This window comes from Sus scrofa, chromosome 14, assembly GCF_000003025.6.
Source record: "Sus scrofa isolate TJ Tabasco breed Duroc chromosome 14, Sscrofa11.1, whole genome shotgun sequence".
Classification (NCBI taxonomy): domain Eukaryota; kingdom Metazoa; phylum Chordata; class Mammalia; order Artiodactyla; family Suidae; genus Sus; species Sus scrofa.
In genome coordinates, this window is record NC_010456.5 from 59,577,071 (window position 1) to 59,592,312 (window position 15,242).

At 50.4% G+C, this 15,242-nt stretch overlaps 1 protein-coding gene across 2 annotated transcripts in view; it reads right to left on the reverse strand.

The window, feature by feature from the left end:
* Nucleotides 4,929-15,242, reverse strand: part of CAPN9 (calpain 9) — a 41,555-nt gene continuing 31,241 nt past the window's right edge. Inside the window, exons 15-19 of one of the 2 annotated variants that reach the window (XM_021073119.1) lie at nucleotides 15,017-15,085; nucleotides 14,182-14,260; nucleotides 11,992-12,108; nucleotides 8,549-8,607; nucleotides 4,929-5,226 (exon numbers count right to left, since the gene is read on the reverse strand). In XM_021073119.1, the coding sequence (XP_020928778.1) occupies nucleotides 5,200-5,226; nucleotides 8,549-8,607; nucleotides 11,992-12,108; nucleotides 14,182-14,260; nucleotides 15,017-15,085 (351 nt within the window). In that variant the 3' untranslated portion in view covers nucleotides 4,929-5,199. The remainder of the gene's footprint in view (nucleotides 5,227-8,548; nucleotides 8,608-11,991; nucleotides 12,109-14,181; nucleotides 14,261-15,016; nucleotides 15,086-15,242) is intronic. The other variant, XM_001927215.4, reaches the window with a different exon arrangement.

The window sequence follows — 15,242 nt, forward strand, 5'->3', positions numbered from 1 at the left end:
GGACCGCCCAGAGAGGTTGAGTGACATGGTTAAAGTCACACAGCTAGCTGGAGCTGAATTCCTTCTCTCTCTCTCTTCCCCTCCCTCCCTCTCTGCTGATGGCCCTCTGCCCCTCCTGCACATCTCCTCCCCCACCCCTCCCCCTTTCCAGAAAGGCCAGTGGGGCTGGGAAAATGCCCCCCAGGTGGCACCAGAAGCAGCAGAGCCTACTGTTGACTCACAGCTGTGGTGCCGGCACAGCTTTCACGCGGGTACTTGGCACGCAGTCTTGGCTCTCAGCAGAATGGTGCTTTGTTGTCATAAATGAGCCAGTGCCCTGAAGTGAGCTGGCACCAGTGACATCCACACCTCTGCCCACAGGGTCAGATGCTCTGGTACCTTCGGAAGCGGGGGCCCTTCAGTGTACCATGTGGCTCTGCCTGGGACATTGCAGAGAGGAGATAAAGACGCCAGCAGCTTGTGACTTCCTCCTGGGTAGGGCCTGGGAGATTTGCTCTGAAGGTCTTTGGGGCAAGATTTTCCTCTCCCTGGCTTGGGTTCAGGCCCTTTAGCTGTGACGCAGGATGGCGACTGATGTCAGATCTGGGGACAAGCCCACAAGAGAGGGTGGAAGGCGGGTCATCGATGCTTCCCCGCGGGAGAGGGGGAAGCGGCTGGAGGAGTGGCCACTCCGCAGTGGCCCACAGGCTGCCCTGTTCTAGCTCAGGGCCCATGGAAGTCTTTGTTTTTCCTTTAGGTTGTAGTTTATTGAGGACCTAGACACTGCTATTTGCAGGGTCAAACACTGCTATCACACACGCGAGTTTCCATCCACCACGCAGTTTGCCTCCAAGAAAAGTTAGGCCACACGAAAGGTAAAATATACCTGGGCGTGAAGCTGGCTCTGGTTGCCAGGCAACTGCTCTCAGGGGGATAAAGTCCACACTGCAAAGTAACATCTACCCTCCTCTCTGAACATAAAATCCCACAGAGAAACATCATTCCTTAAACTTAAAGCTTTCATCTCCCTTCAATATGTTAGCATGAAAGAAAATTTTTTTTTCCATTTTTTGCTTTTTAGGGCCTCATTCGTGGCATATGGAAGTTCCCAGGCTAGAGGTCAAATCAGAGCCACAGCCACAGCAATGCTAGATCCAAGCCACATCTGTGACGTGTATCACAGCTCATGGCAACACCAGATCCTTAACCCACTGATCAAGCCCAGGAATCAAACCCGCATCCTCATGGATACTAGTCGGGTTTGTTATGGCTGAGCCACAATGGGAACTCCAAGAGGAGATTTTTTAAAGTGTTACTAGTTACTTATATTATCATAAGAACGATTTCCATGTTATTTTACAGCATCATAGAATCTCTAGAAAGGGAAGGACGCCACTGCCTCCAGCTGAGGCTTGAGCCTCTGTCCAGTTTCTGATGGAACTGGAAGCCTTGCCCTCAAAGTGTTCCCTGGCTGCTCTTGGAGCCCCTCTGAGCCTCAGTTTGGGTGCTTTAAAATCTGTTTCATGGAGATGAGAAACCCAGACTTGAAAGGTTGTCTGATATGAATTGAGCCAATGAGAAAGTACAACCGATAGTCTGAATGAGTAGGAAGAACTCAGGAAGCATTCCTGGTCTTGTCCTCCACTGTAGCGCATCAGCCAGGCCCAGTTCTTCCCTGGCCCTGGGCAAGAAGCTGGACAGCCCTCAGGCCTTTGCTGGTCTTCCCGAGGTAGCAGGGGGACCTCCAGACACTGGAAGTCAAGACACACTCTCAAGTCAGCCCTGAAAACATCTAGTCCAAGGTCCGGATGGGCAGCTGAGGCTGGATCTACTGACCAAAGGTGTATGTGGTGTTCAATATTTTGACTATCTTTTTTTTTTTTTTGTCTTTTTGCCTTTTCTAGGGCTGCTCCGGCGGCATTTGGAGGTTCCCAGGCTAGGGGTCTAATCAGAGCTGTAGCCACCGGCCTACACCACAGCCACCGCAACGCGGATCCGAACAGCGTCTTTGACCTACACCACAGCTCATGGCAACGCTGGATCCCCAACCCACTGAGCAAGGCCAGGGATCGAACCCGAAACCTCGTGGTTCCTCGTTGGATTCGTTAACCACTGAGCCATGACAGGAACTCCAATATTTTGACTATCACCTCAACATCAACCCTGATAGGTTCCCAGAACCCCCAGCCACCCCCACCCCCCATTGTGGGTTTGGAGTTGGGCACTGAGATAACAATGGCCTGTGGAAAACAGCTCGCCTGCAGAGATTAACCGCTTATAAAGATTAACTGCTCTCGGTCACGGGACTGGACTCCCTACCCCTCCCTTGAATTGTGTAACCTTCCCCTCCTTCTTTTTATTGTTCCTGTCACAAGTTCCCTCCATAAAGTCCCGCCACAGATTCCCTCCATGAATCCTTTAAAAGCCTGGCATCTCCTCACAGTCACAGCTGGTGCCATCCTGAGCTCAGGGCATCTTTTTCAGATGCCTTCATAAATCTCTCTTGCTGTGGCCTTGCGCGGTCCTCTCGGCAAACCTAACACACCCCTGCAGTCAGGGAAGAGCCATGACCTATCCGACACATTTATTGCTAAAAAACTGAGAATTTACAGACAGCTCAGCCTGCTTAGATGTGGTCCACCTCCGCTCAAACCGTGTCTTGTTGAACCGAGGGCTTCTACCCTAAATAGGAACTCCTGTCCCATCGAAAAGGAGGGCAGACAGCAATTACTCTTGAAACTAAGAAAAAAACATGACCATAGATTATTGTGACTGATTTAACAAAAACCAGTGGCTGAGTTAGACACGAATTAACTCAACATTACTTGCCTCCATTTTTCCTCTTTTATTTCTCTGGCTCTTGCCTCATAGATTATGGGTTTTGTTTGTTCGTTTGTTTTTAACGACTTTACTGAGGCGGAGTATACATGGCACAACACATACCCCTGTGAATATACAAACAAATGCTCTATAGCAAATTTACGGGGTTATGCAACCATCCCACCATCCGCTTCTAGACCATTTCCATCACCCCAGAAGGCTCCTTCATACTGACTGCACTTAATCCCCACTCCCTCTTCCAGCCCCAGGCAACCACTGCTTTTCATCTCTATGAATTTGCCCTTTCTAGGAGCTTTATAGAAATGGAAATGGAATAAGCGCAGATCAGCAGTTTATTTTATCATATTTATAATCATTCCACTGTAAAGAATTTCGTTTAATCATTCTCCCATTACAGATTGTTTTCATTTTGGGGCTTTATAAATAGCCGTGCTATGAATAGTCACACACAAGCCTTTGGGTAGACACCACGCATTTTCATTTTTCTTAGGAAGATACCTAGGACTGGAATTGTTTTATTTATGTGGTACGTGTATTTTTAACTTCTAAAGAAACTATCAAACCGTTTTTCACAGTGGCAGCACCATCTTTCATTCCTACCAGCAATGGATGAAGGCCCAGTGTCTGCACATCTTCACCAGGGCTTGATATGGTCAGTCTTTTTCATTAGAACCACTGTATGGCCATCATTAATAAGTCCACAACTAACAAATGAGGGTGGAGAAAGGCGACCCTCCTACACTGTTGGTGGGAATGTAAATTGGTACAACCACTCTGGAAAACAGTATGGAGGTTCCTCAGAAAACGAAATATAGAACTACCACACGATCCAGCAATCCCACTCTTGGGCAAATATCCAGACAGAACTTTCCTTGAAAAAGACACATGCATCCCTATTTCCTAGCAGCACTGTTCACAATAGCCAAGACATGGAAACACCCTAAATGTCCACAGACAGACGAATGGATTAAGATGATGTGGTACATATATACAATGGAATACTATTCAGCCATAAAAAGGAACAGAATAATGCCATTTGCAGAAACATGGATGGAACTAGAGACTCTCATACTAAGTGAAGTAAGGCAGAAGAGGAAGACAAATATCATATGATATCACTTATATCTGGAAACTATGGCACAAATAAACCCTTCCACAGAAAAGAAACTCATGAACTTGGAGAACAGACTTGTGGTTGCCAAGAGGGAGGGGGAGGAAGTGGGATAGACTGGGAATCTGAGGTTAATAGATGCAAACTATTGCCTTTGTAGTGGATAAGCAATGAGATCCTGCTGTATAGCACTGGGCACTATATCTAGACACTTATGATGGAGGATAATGTGAGAAAAATAATGTATATATATATATGTGTGTGTGACTGGGTCACTTTGCTGTATGGTAGAAAATTGACAGAACACTGTAAACCAACTATAATGGAAAAAATAAAAGTCATTTAAGATGTAAAAAAAAAAAAAACAAAACACTGTATGTGTGGTCTCTCACTGTGGCTCTTGTGGGTAGGTGTGTGTGTCGTTTCTCCAATGACTGATGGTGTTGAGGCAATATTTTATCATGGTCTCTCCATTATTGCCATTTGGTGGGATCTTCCCATTCAGTGTCAGGGGAGCTCGAGCAAGGCTTCCCTCTGTTTTCCCCTCCCACCTCCATCATGGGGGAGAGGAATGAGTCCTTGGGAAGAAACAGCATTACATTTGGTTTTTCTGACCCAAAAGCTCTGGGCACAAAGAGGTCTGGACTGGGCAGAGGCGCCTTAGTCATCAGCTCTCCGAGGAGGTAGAATCTTCATGTTCCATTCTTACCTGTCAGCATCTAGAATTCCCTGATGTCTGCCCCAACAAGAAAACAGGCCTACGCTGCAAAAGATGCTTAAATATGACCTCTCGCCTTTCCCGTGTCATCCTAGGCCACACACACATTTACAAAAGCACTGTCCTGTAGAGGATGTTTGCATCAATGATGGAAGCAATGTGGACCCTGGAGTCTGTGCCCTGAGGTCGCACTTTGTAGAATGAGTCATAGGGGTGGGTGGGGAGGGGCTGCTGGTGATGCCTGAACCTGTTTGTAAGGCACAATCGGGCACCAGCCACCCCAGGACAGTGATTTTACAAAGAAGGAGCATAAAACTCAGAGATCAAGCTGAGTGCATTTCATTCTTCCAAGAATGGGGTGGGGGGGGAGCCAGAGGGCTGGAGGGTGGGGGGACACCAGAGTGGGGAGGATGGGGTAGGGGTGAGGAGTGTGGGAGTGGCAGGTGGAGAGCCCCCAGGCAGGCATGACGGCTCTATATCAGGAGATATTCTGACGGTCACGGTCCAACCAAGACTCCTCGGGACAGGCCGCATCCCCACCAGGGAGGCCTCAAATGTTCATTGTCAAGACGATGAACTGGGGATAAAGAGAGAGAGTGCGGTCACCCACTATTTTCCTAGCAGCCCGGTTTGTGTCACGGGCCTTCCTCCATTGGATCGCTGTGCTGCAAACCCAACTTCTGCCTCAACAGGTAATAATTTTAGAACATCTGACTCATTCTCAGCAGGTTAAGGTTAAGTTTTCCGGAGGCCCTGAGCCTTTCTGAGTGAGCTCAGATCAGTGTGGACAGTGAGAAAGAGAGAGAGAAGGAGACAAGAGAGGGTCACCACACCCGAGACCCTCTTGGGAGGGAGGGAAGGAAGGAGGGAGAGAGAGAGAGAGAGAGGGAAAGAGAGAGACCAAGGCCAAGGTTACAGGAGGTGGCCGGGTGGAGGAAGCACTTTTAGCAGAGTATCTGCAGGTGAGGCCAACTCAGGCAGAGGAAGGCTCAGATTCTCTCCTATGGGGAGAGGAGGGGTGTTTAAAACAGTGGCTCCCGGAGTTCCCATCGTGGCGCAGTGGCTAACGAATCCGACTAGGAACCATGAGGTTGCGGGTTCAATCCCTGGCCTTGCTCAGTGGGTTAAGGATCTGGCGTTGCCGTGAGCTGTGGTGTAGGTCGCAAACGTGACTTGGATCCCAAGTTGCTGTGGCTGCGGTGTAGGCTGGTGGCTACAGCTCTGATTCGACCCCTAGTCTGGGAACCTCCATATGCCACAGGTGCGGCCCTGGAAAAGACAAGAGGACCATAAAATAAAATAAAAAATAAAAGTGGCTCCCAACTTGGCCCCACACTGGACTCACAGGGGAATTAAAATACTAGTGCTTGGGTCCCACACCCAAAGCTTTGCATTTCATGGGTCTGGGGCATGACTAGGATGCTGAAGTTTTTAAATCTTCCCAGAGGGTTTTAACTTGCAGCCAGAGTTGAGGGTGGCAGGTTTAAAGGGAGAGGGAGAGGTGAGGGGCTCAAAGGTTTTTCCTGTTGTCCTTGGGAGTGGTAAGCACAGGGCTAGGGCGAGAGCTTACAACCACTGGCACTGTTGTTGGGAGGAGGAAATAGCATACAGAGCTCAGTCCAGCCCGCACACCTGTGGACACTTGGGTTGGAGGTGACACCTTGCATCTGAAGCAATAGAATGCTTCCTCCATGCTTCTGAACTTTGGGGCTTTTGACTGGTTGAGAGTTTTTGGTTTTTTGTTTGTTTGTTTGTTTCTGTCAGTCTTTTTTGTGTGTTGTGGTTTAGTTTTTTTTTTTTTTTTTTCTTTTTAGGGCCACACCTATGGCATATGGAAGTTCCCAGGCTAGGGGTTGAATCAGAGCTGTGGCTGCCGGCCTACACCATGGCCACAGCACCACCAGATCTGAGCCTCGTCTGTGACCCACACCACAGCTCACGGCAACACAGGATCCTTAACCCACTGAGTGTGCCCTCAAGGATGCTAGCCGGGTTCATTATCACTGAGCCACAACAGAAACTTCCTGGTTGAGAGTTTTTGATATCAAAGCTGCCCCCTTACCAAGGGCACGTGGCAACTGCACACTTTCTTCACGATTATTGGTGGCAAAACATTGAGGTAAATGAGAAATAAAGGTGGACACAGGGGGGCATGTTGTTTTCACAAGGGACTAGCTGAGCATGTATGTCTTTCCTTGGTATCCTGGAGTGTTTAATATGTTACCCATCTGAGCTGGATTTATTGAATGCGTTGTACATGCCAAAAGTGAAAGAGAAGACTAGAAAAGAAAAAAGCCCAGTCTCTGTTCTCTATGAAATCATAACATATCCAGGCATCTGAGACACACATGAGAAAGGCAGTGACGCATCAACATAATAAATTGCCAAGTTATGTATTATTATAAACCAAAACATCTGGTGTAAAATTAAAGCCTAGGACTCTGTCTGCAAATGGTGAGACTGAGGCACAGAGCAGGTTGATTGACAGTTCCATCCCCTGTCTAACACAACCTGTCATCAACCTCTTTCTCTTGGATCAGTCAATAAAATAGTACCCGCATCCAAAGTTACTGCTGACTCTGGAAATGAGCCGATGTGTGCGGCCTGAGCACAGAAAAGCATGGGGCGGAGGAAGAGCTCAGAGATGGGAAGGAGATACCAGCTGCCTGACCCTACTTGCCCCTGGGTCCAAGGGAAAGCAGAACTGGACAGAAAGCACAGGGAGAGAAAGGAAAAACAGGGAATAAAAATTATGAACCACTGAAGGAAAGTGTCCCCGCTCCCCTTTGGGCAGAATGTTTGACCATCGTCCTCAAACTTTAGCAGGTTTAAGAATTAATGCCGATTCTGCTAAAATGAGATCTGATCCAGTGGGTCTGGGGTGGGACCTGATACTCTGCATTTCTTATTCTTGTTTTTATTTTGTGGATTTTTTTCTTTCCTTTTTTTTTTTTTTTTTTTTTTGGCTGCACCTGTGGCATGTGGAAGTTCCCAGGCCAGGGGCTGAACCCATGTCACAACAGTGACAATGCCAGATCCTCAACCTGCTGTGTCACCAGGGAACTCCCTTGTGGATTTCTTTTATTGAGATGTAATTGACACACAACGTGTGTAAGTATCAGGTGCAAATGTGTGGACTTGCTACACTGATATATTGTAGTGTGGTCACCATCCTGGTGTCAGCTAGCACCTCCACCCCGTCATGTCAGAGTTTCTTTACTGCGGTGAGGACAGTTAAGATCTAGTCTTAGCAGCTTCGAAGTCTGTGACATGGACTATAATTATGAGGTGGGACCCTTCATTTGTTACAAGCTCCCCTGGGTGATAGTCACACCACTGGTGCATGGACCACCCCTGGGGCAGTGGGGGAGGGCTAGCCACACCTTAGACCCTCATCGGAGCCTCTGAAACTCACCCACACGTGCTCCTCCAACAGTTTTACTGTGATCAGTCCCCCAACTGGGAAAAGCTGTGCCTCTCTCAGGGTTTTGAGGTGCGTGTGTGCATTTACACGTGTGCATGCGTGCGTGCACACACACACACACACAAAGACCCACCAGACGGCGTGAACGAGGGGGCTGAGGAGCCGAGGAGCAGAGGGAGGAGGACGTGGGGGCAGGGTTTGCCAGCTCAGTCTGTCCCGGGCAGACTAATCTCTCTGGCTCAGTTTCCACCCCTGCAACATGGGGGTCCTGTCAGTCCTTAGCTCGAGCGGCTGTTGTCACGAGGAGACTGACAGCGAGGTGAAGGGCACCTCTCAAACACCAGCAATGTCAGCATCGCCCCCAGGCTAGTGTGAACCCTCCCGTTTGATCCCGATGGATCACCCTCTCAGCAAGCGTGTGGCCTCTGCCCAGTCCGGGCCGGATTCCCGGGCAGAAGGCCTGGCTCGGCCATACCTCGTTTATGTTGAGATGAATGAACTCCTTGTTCTTCGTACTGAGAGCCTGGAACATCCCTGAGGGGAGAGACGGGAGAAAGGCATCGCTGTGGAGGAGTTCCTCAACAGGCCTCCTGTTTCCCAGACCCAGGGCCTCTGAGAAGCCTGTGGGGGAGCTGCTCCATCTGCCGGCAGGAAGGGAGCTTCGTGGGCCGACTAATGGGCTTTCTCCCAGGGCGGGGAGCCTCTGGGATGCCCGTGATGGCAGACGTTGGCTGGCAGGTCTCTCACGTACCATATGCCAGGCAGCCCGTCAGCTCCTGGATGTGAAACACCACCCCCATCTTAACAGAGCCCCTGCAATCCACCCCCTTCTCCCCAGAAAAGCAGCACACGGACCTAGCAGTCTGCATGAGTCTGGAAAGCTGCTCAGTCCCTTTTGAGAGGGTGAGCATCGGGTGTTCCCACACGTAGGTGGAGCCGGGGTCTGAGACAGAGCCCGTCCAAGCCAGATGCCCCGTCTACCGCCCTGAATAACAGGAGAGTTATTTTCCTCTCCCCACCACAGTCTCCACATCGTGGCCAAACCCAGGCCAGGGATGGAGAGACAGAAGAGACAGAACCCAGCAGCCACAGGCAGTGAGTATGGATCTTGAGAGAACTGGGGAAGCTCATTGTGGACCAGGTCTTAGATGATGCTCAGGACTTGTGGAGAATTTTGGAAGGGGAGCAAAAGGCATGATGATTATGCTAAAAATAAGTCTTTCCAGAAGTCCCCTGGTGGCACAGTGGGTTAAGGATGGGTGCTGTCACTCCTGTGGCTCAGGTTTACTGTTATGGCAGGGGTTTGATCCCTGGCCTGAGAACTAACGCAGATCCAAAAAGAAATAAACAACCCCTCCCCAGGAGTCTCTGATAGGGATGTTTACAGATGAAAGGATCAAATTTCTAAGATGTTATTAAATAATCAGAAAAAAAAGTGTGCATCAGGGGATCATACGAAAAAGGTAAGCAAGATGATAACCGTTGAGGTTGGGTAGAAGGCATTGGAAGCACTGGGAAATTTTTTCTTTTTCTTAGGGCCGCGCCCACAGCATATGGAGTTTTCCAACTAGGGTCAAATCGGAGCTACAGCTGCCGGCCTACGCCACAGTCGCATAGGATCCGAGCCACTTCTGCAGTGTACACCACAGCTCACAGCAACGCCAGATCCTTAATCACTGAACTAGGCCAGGGATTGAACCCGCAACCTCATGGTTCCTGGATGGATTCATTTCTGCTGTGCCACAACGGGAACTCCTGCACTGGAAATTTTTATAAAAATGATGCTGTGTTGCTACCCCCAGATTCTAATGCAATCAGTCTGTGCAGCCTGGGCATCACCAGTTTTGGAAGCTCACCTGGGGACTGTCACGTGTCATAGGCACTGGTCATGTGTGTCATAAGAGGCACTGGTGGAGAGCATGTGGGAGTGGTTATTATACTCTATACTTCAGTGCATGAGCAACATTTTCTAGATTAAAAAATTAACATCAGGAGTTGCCATTGTGGCTCAGTGGTTAACGAACCCGAACAGTATCTATAAGGATGTGGGTTCGATCCCTGGGTTCAGGATCTGATGTTGCCGTGAGCTGTGGTGTAGGTCGGCAGCTACAGACCTGCTTTGATCCCTAGCCTGGGAACCTCCATGTGCTGTGGGTGCAGCCTTAAAAACACACACACACACACACACACACATACACACAAAAGGTAACATCAGCCAGGGGTAAAGCCATTGCTTTTTTTGTTGTTGTTGGTCTTTTGTGAGTTTTTTTAGGGCCCCACCTGTGGCACATGGAGGTTCCCAGCTAGGTAGGGGTCGAATCAGAGCCGAGTCTACCACCTACACCACAGCTCATGGTGACGCGGGATCCTTAAACCATTGAGCAAGGCCAAGGATTGAACCTGTGTCCTCATGAATCCAGTTGGGTTTGTTAACCACTGAGCCACGATGGGAACTCCTCACTTTGGTATTTTTAAAGTTCTTCAGATAATGAACCTAGCGAGAGGCCCCTGGAGCGACAATGTTAAGTGCTGAGGGTCTTCTCCTAGGATCCCTCGGTTATAAGAACAAGCCGAGGAGTTCCCGTGGTGGCTCAGCACTAACAAACCCAACTAGTATCCATGAGGACTCGGGTACGATCCCTGGCCTCGCTCAGTGGGTTAAGGATCCAGCTGTGGTGTAGGTGGCAGATTTGGTTCAGATCCAGTATTGCTGCAGCAGTGGTGGAGGCCGGCAGCTGCAGCTCTGATTCAACCCTTAGACTGGGAACTTCCATATGCTGTGGATGTGGCCCTAAAAAGAAACAAAAAAACAAACAAACAAAACCCCAAAACTATTAAGCTTCAGAGTACTTAAGCAAGTGTGGGCATCCAGGACCCCCATCTGCCTGGTTGCTGAGTTACAGGCCTGGGTTTGCTTTGTTCAGCTTCAGCTGCCTGACCACCCGGTGAGGGGTGGCTGGATGTAAACTGCAAACATCAAGGACCATGGATACATAATCCCTCTCTTTTGGTGGTAACAAATCTTGCTTGAGACATGAGGTCAGTGTCCAGGGCTTACAAACACCAGAGGGAGGGAGGGAGGGAGGCCACACAGGGATTCCGTGAGTTGCGATGGGATCTGACTTTTCTTCGAAAGGACGCTGGAACCCTATCCTCACCCAGCCACCCTCCTGCCAAGACACTATGAACAGATGGAGAATGACCATCACGGATCTGCCCCCCCACCATGCCCACCCCAATCCCCACACTGCTAACTGCACACATCACACAGACAGGGCAGTGGCTCGGCCTCTGCCAGAGTTTCATGGATTCTTTCTTTTTTTTTTGCTATTTCTTGGGCCGCTCCTGCGGCATATGGAGGTTCCCAGGTAGGGGTCGAATCGGAGCTGTAGCCACCAGCCTATGCCAGAGCCACAGCAACGCGGAATCCGAGCCGCGTCTGCAACCTACACCACAGCTCACGGCAACGCCGGATCGTTAACCCACTGAGCAAGTGCAGGGACCGAACCCGCAACCTCATGGTTCCTAGTCGGATTCGCTAACCACTGCGCCACGACGGGAACTCCGATTCTTTCTTTTTTTGTCTTTTGTCTTTTTAGGGCCACACCCATGGCATATGGAGGTTTCCAGGCTAGGGGTCGAATTGGAGCTGTTGCCACCGGCCTACGCCACAGCCACAGCCACGCCAGACCTGAGCCGTGTTTGTGACCTACACCACAGCTCACGGCAACACCAGATCGTTAACCCACTGAGCAAGGCCAGGGATCGAACTCACAACCTCTTGATTCCTAATCAGATTTGTTTCTGCTGCGCCACGACGGGAACTCCCATGGACTGTTTCTTATGTGCTCTGGGAAGGTGACTGAGGGAGGTGGGCTCCCTTCAGGCCCAGGACATGCAGCCCTGCCGGACACTTACGGCTCGCATTCTCCAGCCGGACCAGGCAGTTGAGGAAGTCGTCGAAGCCCAGCTGGAGCTCCGGGTCCGCATATCTGAGGACAATCAGCTGCAGGAGGGGGCTGCTGAGCTGGAAGCCTGTGGGGAGAGGGAGGAGGCCCGAGGTCCCCCTGGCTGAGCCCCATGGGGCCCACCTTCAGAAGCACCCAGTCAGCCTGGGGTGGATGAGTGAAGGAAGCTAGTGTCCGAATGGTGCCCTTGGTTCAAGCGCATGTGACAGTGGGTGCAGGCAAAGTCCCAGTGCACCTTCTGAAGTCCCGAGTTAAAGATCTTGGCTTTGACCCCACGTCACCCCTGGGGTCTTGCTGACGTTTCAGGAAACCTCACTTGGGAGAACTTGATGCTGAACAGTGTCTGAGCCCCATGCCCCCTCCTACCCAGCCTCATTCTGGTTCTAGGGCTACATTTCCATCTCTTGCTGGCCCTGGGTTGGGGGTCCCAGCTGGGACCCCCCTGCAGTTAATGGGTGTTTCCCATGGGCATTTTAGCCCAGAGGAGTAGGGGCCCAGAAGTGTAGGAGTTTCTCAAAGGGGACCTGGAGCAGGCTCACCCACACACATCTGAGATGGAGTGAGACCTGGGGCCTAGACACTTTGCTTCCCTTCTCTGGGCTCCACTGTGTTCATTGGTCGAATGAGGGGTTTGGACAATGTAACGCTCCTTCTAAATTCAACACTGAAAGCCTTGATTTTCTTTCTTTCTTTCTTTTTTTTTTTTTTTTTTTTTTTTTTTTTTTGCGTTTTAGGGCTGCACCCGTGGCAGAAACTCCCAGGCTAGGGGTCTACACCACAGTCACAGCAACTTGGGATCTGAACTGCATCTGCAACCTACATCATAGCTCACGGGCAATGGCCAGATCCTTAACCCACTAAGCAAGGCCAGGGATCAAACCCGCATCCTGGAAACTAGTCTGGTTTGTTTCCATGGCACCAGAATGGGAACTCCTAAATGCCTTGATTTCTAACTGGTGTTCCCCCCCTTTTCCCTCAGCCTGCACCCAAACTTTCCAAGAGTTGTTCAAAGCGTTGCTTAGATGTCTGCCCAGGGCCTTCTTGTCCCCTCAGTCCAGGCGAGGAGGAGGCCAATTAGATGCTGGGCACAGTTTCTAGGGTGTGCACTGTGGTACTGGCTGTTGGCAATATTCAGAATCCCAGTGTCTGCTTGATGGGGCTGGAAGAGGGGTGGGTGGGGGCTGATCCCCCATCTGTGAAGTCAGGAGAAAAAATGTGGCCACATCCCCTATGAATGGCTCCCTTTGTCCCCTGCTCTGTCCTGCCAGGTCCCCAGACCCTAAGATCAGGGCTTTTTCCTCTGTGGCACTTTTCACACTTATAACTAATTTTGTTTTCTCTGCCGTCGGACAGACCCAAGCTGGTCCTGATTTGCCCATCCTGTCCATTTATCAGACCATGAAGCTGACAATGGTTCCCGGTGTTTGTTCTACCTGAGAGGGACCTGGACTACATACAGGCTTTGGCCAGGCCCAGGGTTGTGTCCGCGAAGCCTACTTTGTGGGAACTGCCCTGCAGCTTGGCAGGAGCTGTGGGCTACAGTGACTGTCATATGCCAAAGCCAGATGAGCCCCAGAGACTCCAAGGGCCTGGCAGTGACTGCCAGGGGGTTAGGAAGGCCAGTTGGAGCCCATCCTTCGTGCAGGGAATGGGTATAAATTGCAACAGAATCATCGGTTTGGATTCCATCTGCTGTGGCACAGCCAGGGATAGAAGGGTATACGCACTATGGACCCCAAACCTGACCCCAAACCACGGGATAGACATGCCTCGTCTCGTCTGTGTTAATCGCCATCTAAAAACAGAAATTAGAGGTTTGGGAACAGTACAGCTTGCCCCCAGAGCCCCATATAATTCTGCTTGGCCAGAAAACTTGGCCAGAGGCGAGGCCTCCGGGGTCAGGCTAAGTGCTTCCTTAGTGGAAACACTTTCAAGATGCTCGCCAGTGCTGCACAGCCATTTAAAACGTGCGCCCTGATGAGAGTGAGCAGATCCCGAGTCCGAACCAGGTTCTGCCCTTAAGAAGCATCCATTCTGGGCAAAGCCTGGCCCCCTCCTTGGGCCCTGAGAAGTGAGTGACCCCGTAGACAGGACCCGGCACGCAGCTGGCCCCCATGTGGCGGCCCAGGCTTTGCTTTACCTGCGGCTTTCAGGGCGCTCCGCAGCTCGTAGGAGGACATGGTGCCCGATTTGTCAGCATCGAACTGTAGGAAAAGGCTCTGTGGGGGGAGAGCAGAGGTGCTGAGAATGAGAGCCCCCAGGAGTCCTGCTGCGGCCCTTTGATGGCAGTAATGGGGCCCCGGCAGGGCAGAGAGTCCTCACCCCCCTGGAGGAGACAGTGGTTGGCTTAGAGCCCCCCCAGATGTGGGTCCCTTTGTTTTCCTTTCGTTTTGGGTGGAAGCACGGCGGTACTTCCCTAAGTCTGGGAAAGGAGTATTGGAATTCCATCATGATTTCTTCCCCTGGAAATCCTGATCCTGAACAGAAATCCTCTGGCCGGCAGCTCTGTCTCTTTAAAATCCCCTTCTGGGAAAGGGGGGGCTGGAGGTTTGGGGTGACAAATGCACATGTTGTATATGGAATGAACAGGGATCTCTACTCAATGTTCTTCTTCTTCTGTTTTTTGTTTTTTGTTTTTTTTTTTTACTTTTTTTGGCTGCACCTGCGGCATGCAGAAGTTCCTGGACCCAAGCCGCTGCAGGACAACACTGGCTCCTTAACCTGCTGCACCACAAGGGAACTCCCTCTACTCAATATTCTGTTATAACCTATGTGGGAAAAGAATCTGAAAGAGAATGGATGTGTGTACATGTAGCACTGAATCCTTTTGCTGTCCACCTGAAACTAACACCGCATTGTACCACAACCATATGCCAATAAGACTTTAAAAAATTAAAAAATAGAATAAAATCAAATCCCCTCATGCTCTAGGCTTGTGCCATGCGCTATCAGCCCCGCACTGGCCAGGTACATACCATCCACTTCTTCAGCTTGTCCCAGAACACTTTGAATTCACTAAACTCTAGCTTCCCATTGCCGCTGGTCTGTGCCGAATGTATCAAGGAAGAAAGGAGAACGTGCAAGTGCTTTCAACCCAGGGTGCGGAGGTGGGGTGGGGAATGGGCTGGCATGGGGTGACAGGGGTGATGGGGACTCAGGGCTCCCAGGGAGGGGATTTAATTATTAAGCCATGAATCTCTG